This window comes from Odocoileus virginianus, unplaced genomic scaffold (genome assembly GCF_023699985.2).
Source record: "Odocoileus virginianus isolate 20LAN1187 ecotype Illinois unplaced genomic scaffold, Ovbor_1.2 Unplaced_Contig_39, whole genome shotgun sequence".
In the NCBI taxonomy this organism is placed as follows: domain Eukaryota; kingdom Metazoa; phylum Chordata; class Mammalia; order Artiodactyla; family Cervidae; genus Odocoileus; species Odocoileus virginianus.
The window spans coordinates 49,726-61,092 of NW_027224356.1; the positions used below are offsets into that span (position 1 = coordinate 49,726).

The window sequence follows — 11,367 nt, forward strand, 5'->3', positions numbered from 1 at the left end:
TTTCCCCTGTTGGGATTTAACCACCAAAACTGAATTTAAACAATATGCAAAAATGAGGGTTGATACACAGAGCCCCACCTACATACAGCTGGCAGCAGGAGAGGCTCCTGTTGTATTCAAGGGACAGCCCTGGATAGATCTCATGCTGAATAGGCCCTGGGAGTCCTGGATGAGTCATTAAACAGGGTTGTCTTTACTTTGGCTGCCACAGGTGTTTTGTCTTCTTTGATTGGGAAGACCTTTAAAAAAATTTTTTTTTGGTCTTTGCTTTGGCAGACAAAATTTTTCATGGTATAGACCCTACAGGGGAAATTATATCAGAAATATATCCATATATCTTCAGCAGTTAAATTTGTTGGTTTGTATGTCCCCAATGATCTTTCTTTATAAATAGAAAGGAAACAAACATGTTCAGTATGCATTGAATTACATTCCTTTCTGTCCCCACTGCACTCCCAAGTGTAGGCTAGAAATAAAAACCAACAGAGACTGAAGGCTGATTCTAGCACATCGTTGTGGACATTTCATTCCCACTCTTTTTTTGAGGAAAAAAAAATTAGTTGCTAAGATTAAAATCAGTAGATTGTACATAAATATCCAAACTTCTGATTCTCTTGAAAACATGGCCAACTGGCCTGCTTTCCAGCATGGTTGAAGTGGAGGAAAGGCTGCTCCCAGGGGTCAGGGTCCAGCATGGCCACCTAGTCCTACTATCATTTCTCTTGCCTCCTGGGGCCACGAGTTTGTGAGAACTAGACTGCTGGCTCTCTTAAGATAAAGACAGGTTTTGTCTTGATCAACTTTGACTTTGAAGCCCTTAACCCAGAAACCAGCACACAGTTCTTCCTTGTACGTTTGCTGGATGATATAAAATATCTTGTGGATGCATATGACATTTTTTACAATACTGAAACACATGCAATGGAAGTACTGCTCTGCCCTAAATCTTTGATGCAGACGGGCATCACAGGTACCCAGATCTCTGCCATTAGACCCACTACATAAGGCCAGTTGTATGTCCCTGGGCTGTCCCTGAAGTCTTCACTTTGCCATTTGACAACTTATCCTCCTAGCAATCTCCTCTCCAACGAAGACAGCAATGCATATCTCATGAAGTGGCTAGGAAGATGACATGAAACCATGAATGTAGAGTATGGCCCCTACTTTCCATTTTCATGATGTTCTTAGCAGATTTTTCTCCAAGTAAGCAAGGTTCTCCTTTTCCTTAGATGTCCATGCAGATCAGTTAGATTCTCCAGCTAAGCTTCAAGGAAGAGATTACAGTTCAATTCTCTGTATTCTGAGAAGCTTCAATGTCCACTCATCAAGGATAGTGATGAAGGTAGAGATTTTATCGGAAGCTTTGTGTTTTTATCAGATCTATCAGTGGCGTAAAGGGGAAAACTAGGGTAAGTCAGAGCATATATAACTAGGGGCTCCCGCTCACCACTACATGCTAAGAACCTGAACTTCCCTGAGTACTTGGAGCCAGGAAAGAAGCATGAAGTGGCTTGTGCTCCTTGGGCTGGTGGCCTTCTCAGAGTGCATAGTCAAGTAAGTATGGGGACTGTAAGCTGCATCATCTTCCTTTCTCGGATTTTTCTTTTCACCTGCTTATTCTTCCACCCATCAGATTTATATGGAATGAATATTTCCCTGACAGTCTTGAAATTCAACACTTAACTTATTGATAAGTACCTTGCTTTAGGAACTGTGGATCCCAAGGGTCTTGGAGTAGATTTGCTTGGTTGCACAACTCTCGGGGTCCAGTCATGACTTATTGAAAATGCAACTCCTTACAACTGTTCAGTACACAGTCTATGCAGATGTAGGTGTGGTCCTGTGGAATGGCACTTTTGTGTATTTTATTCAACATGTACTCTTTGTTCCCTGTCTACTTCAGTGTGTATATGTCTATGTCTGCATCTCTGTATCACTATCATTTACTTCTCCATCTCTTTGGAGGTCTCTGTGAGTGTATTTCTCTCTGTGTTGTTTTCTTTTAATTTTTCATTTGACTCATCCTTCCTTCTCGAGGCTCTGAAATTCCCTTACTTTTTCCCCATCTCCTGGATTCTTCTTTCAACTCCCTCTTCTCTTTCAAATTGGAGAAACATATACTGTTTGATATACAGTTTTATATCTGACAAGCAATGTGATCACAGCCAACTCAGTAACCTCTTGCATTTCAAATTGCTCCCTTGTAAAAGAGCATATGAGTCCCCCTTCTACCTCCTTCCTTGATGTTCTATGAGGAGGATACAGTGGGATGGCAACAGCAATGCTAATGGCTGTCATTATTGAGACTTTTATATATCAAGTACCTTATATCCATCACTTCACTGATCCCAAAGATATTCTCTTTGGAGGGTTTGTGTTGTTACATTCCACCATTTTACTGAGGGGGAGACTGAGACACCCACATGGTCATATGGCTTATCCCAGATTGCAGAACAGAACCTGTAATCAAACCTATGTCTTTGCCATGGTATATGCATAAAATTCCAATAATAATGTGACTCATAAAAATGATTAGAAAATACACAGGGCAATTACAACGACAGTTTTACCTGAACACTGACATCTAACTGTAGCTTCCTCTTTGTTTTCTTTGTCAAATGCTCGGTAAAGAATACCTCTAACCAGAGTGAATATCATGAGAAAAACCCACAGTGAAAAAAACATGCTGAACAATTTCCTGAAGGAACATGCTTACAGACTCTACCTGACTTCTTCTCCTGGCTCAAACATAGCTGCTTACCCCCTGAGAAATATCAACGATGTGAGTATTTTGGGAGGATCGTGCTCCACAGAGCCCTCTGGTGCTCTAGACTAGCACCAGGGCTCATCTGGAGGTGCCAGGTGAGATGTTGGGGTTGGGGTTTCTGCAGGAGGCAGAAACACTGGAAAACAGGGACCCCACCCAGAGGAGAACACACTCTCATCCTCAACTGTTGGTCTTTGTGACTGGGCCCGGCGATTACCAGGTGGCAGGCAAATATCCATGTCTGTGTCAAATATGTGCCATTAATTTGACGGAGATTGTTCCCTCTGAAATAAGTGAGTCAGTCAGTTACAGATGAAGAGGGAACCATCACTGATCAAATGGTAGAACCAACAGCAAAGCAATTGTGAATCCCCAGGCAGAGGAATTCAGTTTCCACAGAAGCAAGAACCACAGCCATAAAAAGTTACTGAACCCATATTCTGTGTAAGGCCATAAGTATCTAACATTGTGGTTACTGTTTTTAGATTAGAAAAAGGGCTTATTTTGTCTTCAAGAATGCTCATGCCGGCCTGAGAGATAGGCATATTAGTAAATAGATGTCAAATGAAAGGGTCACCTGTGTGGTGTTGATTGGATGTGGTCTGAGTTTAGAGGGAGTGGCTGAGGTTGATCAAGAAGGACCTCCTGGAGAAGGGGGTGTTAATGCTGGGTTGGAAGAGACTACAGAGCTTCTCAAATGAAGGCACCAGGACTTCCCTGGGTGTCCAGTGGTCCTGAGAGTCCAGTGGTTATGCCTCTGTGCTTCCAATGCAGGAGGTACCACTTCAACGCCTGGTCATAGAGTCAATATCCTGCATACCATGCAGCACAGGAAAAATATATCAAATGCAGGCACCTCTGTGACCAAAGTCAGTGAGCTGCACGGTGGTTAGAAAGTGATCTCAAGAGATATGTGACATCCAGAGGGAGGCATGAGTGTGGGAATAGAGGGTAGCCAGTTCTGCACTAACCCACTCCCTCCTTTTCCCTGTAGATAGTATATGTGGGTAACATCACCATTGGAACACCCCCTCAGGAATTCCAGGTTGTCTTTGACACAGGCTCATCTGACCTGTGGGTGCACTCCATCTTATGCTCCAGGCGACTCTGTCGTGAGTACAGACACCCCGTACCCAGCCCATCTTTCTGTTGCCCTGCCTCCCTTTTTTGCACACTTGGCACCTGATGATCCTTATCTTTTGGGTCTGCAGCTTCACGCAATTTGTTCAGACATCGTGATTCTTCCACTTTCCGGCCTACCAAAAGGAGATTCAGCATTGAATACGGTCGTGGGAGGATGAATGGAGTTGTGGTTCATGACACTGTTCGTGTAAGAATGTAACAAATGCTGAGTCAGGACTGGCTATGGAGTGACCACTGCTTGCAAAACAGATGCAGGACCTTCTGGCAGGACCCTTCCTAGCCTAACTCCCATAGATATTGGCCATCTTACCCACAGGAGCCTGTCCCTGGGGAGGCAGTGCCCGTGGTGACACACGAGCACCCAGATTAGCTAACCCAGAGAGTGGCTTGAGATGGGACTTGCAGCTTCTCTGCCCATGAGAACTTCAAGGTTCATTTTGCTGGGAGTGAGAAGAGGGGAAAAAAGCACCCACTTTATATTCTCAGACTGTTCCAGGCACTTTCAGGTGATAACTGGTTTAGTCCTGCAACAACCCCACACAGCAGTTACTCTGATTAACTCATGAGACATATGAGGAAACTGAGGTGCAGACAGCAAGGGCCTTGCTGAGGACACACATGTGTTAAACAGTGGAGCTCGGCTGGCTTTTCAGGACTGAAGTTGCTGTGGGGTGTTTGGGGACAGGATAAAACTGATCTGGGGACCCTCGGGGCCGTCAAGGGCTTCAGGTATCCAGATGGGGAAACTGGAGGCCTGAGAAGTTAGGGGGCCTGATAAATGAGCTCTCACTTTAGGGTACCTTTGAGAGTCCAACAAACTTATGGCCTGCTTCCCCCAAAGTACTTGAGTAGTCCCCTCCCCACATACACACTCACACAAAGACACACATATCCCCAAAAGTGAATTCCAGGCAGTAATTTCATAGATCCCTGCAAGCAAGATTGTGTTTTTGGCTTCTGTCTTCCTGGACAGATGCAGAATCCACAGTACCTTACAGGGAATGCAGTCCATTCCTGTCATTAGGTCACAGTGATGCCAAGGAGATAGCTGCCTTGCTCTGGGCTCATTTTGTCCTCAAGGGGGCACCGATGGGTCCTGGCCTGACTCTTGGTTGCCCCACCTGCACAGAAGCCACGAGGCCAATTTGACTCACTCAGGTGGTGTTTTTCAGAGGGGCAGATGTTTTAAAATTCACAGCCTCTCACAAATGGAACCCAAATTCCCCTCCCAGCTTGGTCTAACCGCCTGAGGTCCACCGAACACACAGGCCAGTCTCAATTCTTCTCTGAGGATCTAATGGCAATGCACCCCATCCCAGTCCTAGCCCCACTTCACGTATCTGTAAGTTGGATCACTCTTCTCTCCCACAGATTGGGGACTTTGTAAGTACTAACCAGGCATTTGGTGTAAGCATGGAGCATACCTGGTTTGAGGGAAAGCCTTTTGATGGTGTCTTGGGCTTGAGCTATCCCAACTCATCTTTCACTGGAGGCATCCCCATCTTTGACAACCTGAAGAATCAAGGTGCCATTTCTGAGCCTGTTTTTGCTTTCTACCTGAGCAAGTAAGTCTGAGATGGAGAATCCATTTCTCCAAATGATCTGTAATTTGCTTTCAGTTGTAAGAAATTTGTAGAACACTTGATAACTAAGTATCTTGAGAGATAACATAATCCCAGATAACTATGTCCCCAGGGCCCTACCTGGCTTCAACACTGGCTTTTATAAATGATGTTTTATTGGAACATAAGCCTGCTCCTGGGCTCAAGATCAGTAACTTGATCTAGGGGGATGAGTGAGGAGGAAGACTGATGAAAGGCAACAGGAATCAAGTTGGAATGAAAGGCATTAGGATTTGCTTATGAATTTGATAAGGAAGGAGAAGGATGGTGGTATCTTTCCTTCCTCATTAGCATTTCACTGCGAGCCCAGGACCAGCTACCCAATTTGCAAGAGCCAGTGAAAAATGAAAGTGTGGGACACAAAACAAAAGTGTGGGACCCCTTTTCAAGAAATATTAGGCATTTCAAGACAGGGAGAGCAGAGGTGGGGTCCCTTCTGAGTGTGGGGCACTTTGGACAATAGAGGTCACAGGCCAGTGGAGCCAACTCTGGGTGACCTGATCCTACACCCTCAGCACTCTCAGGCCTTGATTTTCTTGAAAAATGACAGAATTGACAAGGAGAAAGCCAAAATACTTCAGCACCCTGTCCTCTGAAGGTGTTTGAGCACTTAGGTCACTGGAGGTCCAAGGCATCTTCAGAAGATATAGTGGGTGGAGCCCAGCCAGGTGACTCAGCTTCTAACCTCCTCTGTGCCACTCATTAGCCAGTAACCGACCTCGGTCTGGTTCTCAATTGCTCCTAGACTCGATTTCTGCATCTGTAGATGGGGACCTTATTAGGGCCTTGATGCATAGACAAGCACAGCTCTCAGACAGTGCTGTTGTTACCATCCTCCAAGGATACCTCCTCTGTCTTCTCTCTACAGGGGCAAGCCGGAGGGCAGTGTGGTGATGTTTGGTGGGGTGGATAAATCCTACTACCAGGGAACACTCAACTGGGTACCATTGATCCAAGCAGGCAAATGGTGTGTCCACATGAATCGGTAAGCCTCTCCCTCTGAGGGTCAGCCCAAAAAATGCTCCCACTACTGTACATGACCACAGGCAGACACACACAAATGGATTCTCAAATAGCCACAGAGATATATATACCACCCACAACGACACAGACAGACACACAGACACATGGAAAAAGGAAGCAGACACATATAAACATACATAGTTCAGTTCAGTTCAGTTCAGTCACTCAGTCGTCTCCAGCTCTTTGCGACCCCATGAATTGCAGCACACCAGGCCTCCCTGTCCATCACCAATTCCCGGAGTCTACTGAAACTCATGCCCATCGTGTCGGTGATGCCATCCAGCCATCTCATCCTCTGTATTCCCCTCCTCCTCCTGCCCCCAATCCCTCCCAGCATCAGGGTCTTTTCCAACGAGTCAACTCTTTGCATGAAGTGGCTAAAGTACTGGAGTTTCAGCTTCAGCATCAGTCCTTCCAATGAACACCCAGGACTGATCTCCTTTAGAATGGACTGGTTGGATCTCCTCGCAGTCCAAGGGACTCTCAAGAGTCTTCTCAAACACCACAGTTCAAAGGCACCAATTTTTTTGGCACTCAGCTTTCTTCACACTCCAACTCTCACATCCATACATGACCACTGGAAAAACCATAGCCTTGAGCAGACGGACCTTTGTTGGCAAACATACACAGAGACACATATAAACATGCATCGCTAGTCAGAGACACAGAAACACACACAGAGACACATACAAACACATATAGAAATAAACATAGAAGCACATACATACACAATCAGCCCATGGGTTCATAATCACCAGGGATCTGACCAGGGTCCTCACAGGGTCCAGATAGGTCTGTGCAGCTGGGAGAGCATAGCACCCGCTGCCCTGTGAGGCGGGGAGCACGAACAGAGGACTCTATAGTGTGGTGAACAGGATCAGGGAGCATTTCACCAGCCTGGACAGTGTTATAAGATGACAAACTGTCCAGGGCTACTTGGAATCAAGGAAGTTCTCAGTACAGATAAATGTCAGTTTAAAAACAGGGAAAGTCCTGAGAAAATGGGGAAAACTGATCGCCTTATGGAGAAGCTACCCAGCAATTGAGAGAGGTTGGCTGCAGTTTTAAGACATGAAAGCAACTATTAAAAAAGACACCCCACATCCCTGGGCACACAGTGGGGCAGGGGCTATAACTGAGAGAATCAGAAAAGTGGGATCCAGGAGTGACCTAAGGACAATAGGCAATAACTGATAGGATTCTTTGTAATACGCTCAGAGAAAAGCTGACCTGTCCTTTGGAGTTTCTGTGGGCTAGTCATGTATTTCCTGGCCAGTGTCTCAGGGACTGAGCTGGTTGTAGGAGCAGTGCTTGGAGACACCCTCTCCCGGAGAAGCCCCTCTCTCCCATAACTATGAGAATCTGCTGCCCCTGTGTATCTCCACCTTCACTCTGTGTTCAACCCATTATTTGTTCCCCACCAGATACAGCTCTCTGGATGTTTCTCATTATTTTCACAGTCTTCATTCACTCATTGAACAGACAAACTTTGGGCATCCACTGTGTGCCAGGCACTTTAGGGAGGCAATGAGAATAAAACTCGCCCTCACATCTAAGAAGGCAGATGCACAGAAATGACACACACACTTAGTGAACTGTGACTTTGGTACATGCTAGATGTGAGGAAGAGTCTACAAAGAGTGACCAAGAGAGGAGACTGATAAACACTGGGGGAAAGTCTTCCTTGAAAACAATACAATTAAGCTGGAATCTGGAAGATGAGGAAGAAATTTGCTAGTCAAAGGGGAGGGGAGTCTTCTAGGAAGGAAGACCAGCTTGTGTCAAGGTAAAAAGATCCTGGTGTATTCAAGTACTGCGTTCAAGGATGCCAAGGGAGGTGCCATGTCGACAGCAGATGAAGAGAGGCAGGGCAAGAGATAAAGGGCTGTTTAGGAGACAGTCAGGAAGGGGGCACCTCTGGGGAGACTCAGAGTGACCGTGATGCCCGCTTTGTTCCACTATCTCTCAGCATCTCCATGAACAGACGGGTTATTGCTTGTAATCATGGCTGTGAGGCCTTTGTGGACACCGGGACATCACTGATCCTTGGCCCAAGAAGACTGGTCGATAACATCCGGAGGCTCATCGGCGTCACCGAGGTGAATGGTCATGCCCCAGGGTCACTCCCAGTCTCCACACACAATAAGGATCTCCAGGGCCAACCTCTCTCCCTCTCTCTCTAACAGCCCTTTGTTTCATGTTCTACGGTCAATACCATGCCCTCTATTGACTTCACCATCAATGGCATCAACTACCCAGTTCCAGCTCAAGCCTACACCGTCAAGGTGAGGGGAAAATACTGAGGGTTGGGTCTCAAACTGAAGCTTGCACGAACCCTTGGGCTGCTGCTGGGAGGAGGGCGCCGTCTGCAGGCCATGTCACATCATTGCAGATGCTTCTGAGCCTTGTGGCTGGGCCATTGCTTCCCAAAGAACCAACTACATGAGAGTAAAGGGCCGTCTGGGACACTGATCATCCTGAAATAAATGTGGAGACCCCACACCATGCTGGCATGGTGGGAGTCACAAGGCGAGGGGAACACTGAGGCCCTCAGTCCTAGAAGAGCTTCAGTTCAATCTGAACACTTAGGTGCATGAACATGAACGTCAGCACTAGCAGTCCTTGAAATAGGCCATGTTACAAGGAGAATGGCTGGGGACAATCCCAGTGTGATGTCCCATCATAAATTAACAGTCTCCCTTCCCTTTTCAAAGCTTTCCTGCTTTGGATGATAAATTACATGGTCACCCTAGATCTCAGCTACTTCTTCCCCTTGCTCTGACCAGGTGCTTCCTTTGTGAGTTGGGGTACCCAACCCCTACTCGGATTGGGGATGTTGAATACAAAGGTGAATAAAGGGCTCACAGTGACTGCTCAGCCCCAGCAGAGGGTGGAGGCTTCATATCAGCACGTTGTGGGAGTACATAGTAGGCTGATGGGCTCAAAGAAGGATTTGAAGAACAGAGGGAATTTCAGGAATTCTTAAACCACAAACTCATGGAGACATATGGAGGGTTGCTTGGTTCTAGGCAACACTGCACTGGATTTCATGCAAATGGCATCCTAAGGTGATCTGCACTGGGGCACTGGGGACTTACTAGGGGTGATGAGGGCTACGGACTGACTGGTGGGAATGGGGAACCAGAGTACATTACCCAACCAATCCTGGAGTGGCCAAAGAGGGTGAGTGTGGGCTGAAGGAGGCTTCCCAGAGTTCCTGAGTTAAGTTTTCAAGAACGTGTTGTGGGCACTGCTGTATTTAAGATGGATAACCAACAGTGAGCTACTGTGTAGCACAGGGAACTCCACTCAGTTATATGACAGCCTGGATAGGAGGGGTATCTTTGGGACCAGGATACATAGCTATATACAATTGAGTCTGTTTAGTGTCCACCTGAAACCCAGAATATTGTTAATCAGCTATACTCAAATAAAAAATAGTTTTTTCAATACAGAGGGATTGTGGGATTTCTGGGGATGCCAAAGGAGGACCTGCATTCTAGGTAGAGAAAACAAGGAGAAGGAGTTAAAAGGAAAGAAACAGGGAGTGAGGAGAACTAGGGGACACACTTTTTCTTTTCTCAAAATTGTATTGAAGTGTGGCTGATCTTCAGTGTCGCTTCAAGTTCGGCTGCACAGCAATGTGACTCAGTTACACATATAAAAAGTATATATTCTTTTTCTTATTCTTTTCATGTGGTTTACCACTGGATATTGAATATAATTCTTTACTCTCTACAGTAGGACTTTGTTATTTATCATTCCACTGTTTCCCCAACTCCTAGTCCTCCACTCACCACACCCTTCCTCATGGCAGCCACATGTGTGGGCCCTTTTTGGTTTTGGATGAACTCTCACATCCCCTGCTGCTCATAAAACCACTTGGTACTTACCAAAAGAGGAAAACCAAGAACGGTGCTGGTCTGGATATTTGTGTGAGTCGCATGTAAGGGCTCAGTCTGACTGGTGTGTGTCTCTGTCTCCCCCAGGATTCTAGTGGCAACTGCTATATTGGCTTTAGAGAGAACCCAGTGAATAGATCTACAGAGACCTGGATCCTGGGTGACGTCTTCCTGAGGCAGTATTTCTCGGTCTTTGATCGAGGAAATGACAGGATTGGCCTGGCACAGGCAGTGTAAACGCTTGGAGTGATTCAGGAATCAGTAAGGCCACTCCTAACACACACTCACTCACACTTAGGGCACTCCTGCCCAGGATGCTGATAAACTGTATTTTGTGGTCTGCACACCCTATTCTCAATAAAGTATAAAGGGTTTCACTCGTAACGGTGCTAAAATAAATGGGTGCCTTTGTTTGTGTCTGGGTGGGAACGATCTAGAACCAAGTCTGAATCATAATTGAGAGGAGACCAACTCCAACTGACTTCAAGGAAAAGGGAGACTCATTGAAATGATTCTGGGAATCCAGGACACAAAAATCAGAGCAAATACAAAGATTTCAATGACTGAACCCAAGAAATCAGAAGTCATCAGTTCTCTCTTTCTCACCCTCGCTCTTTCCCTTTGCTCTTCTTTGTGGGTCTTAGCCTGACAACTTTTTTTCCACAAGGCTTCTACACCTAGTGACGGAGTCCATGCTACCTGCCCTAGGATTTTATATCCCCAAAGCATCACCTAGTAAGGAAAGAAGCTTGGAGATATCAGCATTCAATGGTGTTCTCTGAATGACCCACCTCAGATCACCTGTACAGTCCCAGATCAGCCATCCCGGCAGGGCCATGTGATCCTATGACTGGCTTTACATGGTCATTGGCCCTGACCCAGCAGCACACATGATTGTCAGGTTCCTCCA

At 46.1% G+C, this 11,367-nt stretch overlaps 1 protein-coding gene across 1 annotated transcript; it reads left to right on the forward strand.

The window, feature by feature from the left end:
• Positions 1-1,501: 1,501 nt before the first annotated feature.
• On the forward strand, positions 1,502-10,715 carry LOC110144408 (pregnancy-associated glycoprotein 1-like). The gene is made up of 9 exons (XM_020904361.2): positions 1,502-1,554; positions 2,632-2,782; positions 3,762-3,879; positions 3,979-4,097; positions 5,282-5,475; positions 6,401-6,517; positions 8,525-8,654; positions 8,742-8,840; positions 10,545-10,715. The coding sequence occupies exons 1-9, from the start codon at positions 1,502-1,504 to the stop codon at positions 10,692-10,694; spliced, it is 1,131 nt and encodes a 376-aa protein (XP_020760020.2). The 3' UTR covers positions 10,695-10,715.
• The last annotated feature ends 652 nt before the right edge of the window (positions 10,716-11,367 follow it).

Coding starts and splice junctions, on each gene's coding strand:
- LOC110144408 (XM_020904361.2), top strand. CDS start 1,502: ATGAAGTGGCTTGTGCTCCTTGGGCTGGTGGCCTTCTCAGAGTGCATA. Junction 3,880..3,978: donor ATGCTCCAGGCGACTCTGTC/GTGAGTACAGAC, acceptor TTGGGTCTGCAG/CTTCACGCAATTTGTTCAGA. Junction 4,098..5,281: donor TGGTTCATGACACTGTTCGT/GTAAGAATGTAA, acceptor TCTCTCCCACAG/ATTGGGGACTTTGTAAGTAC.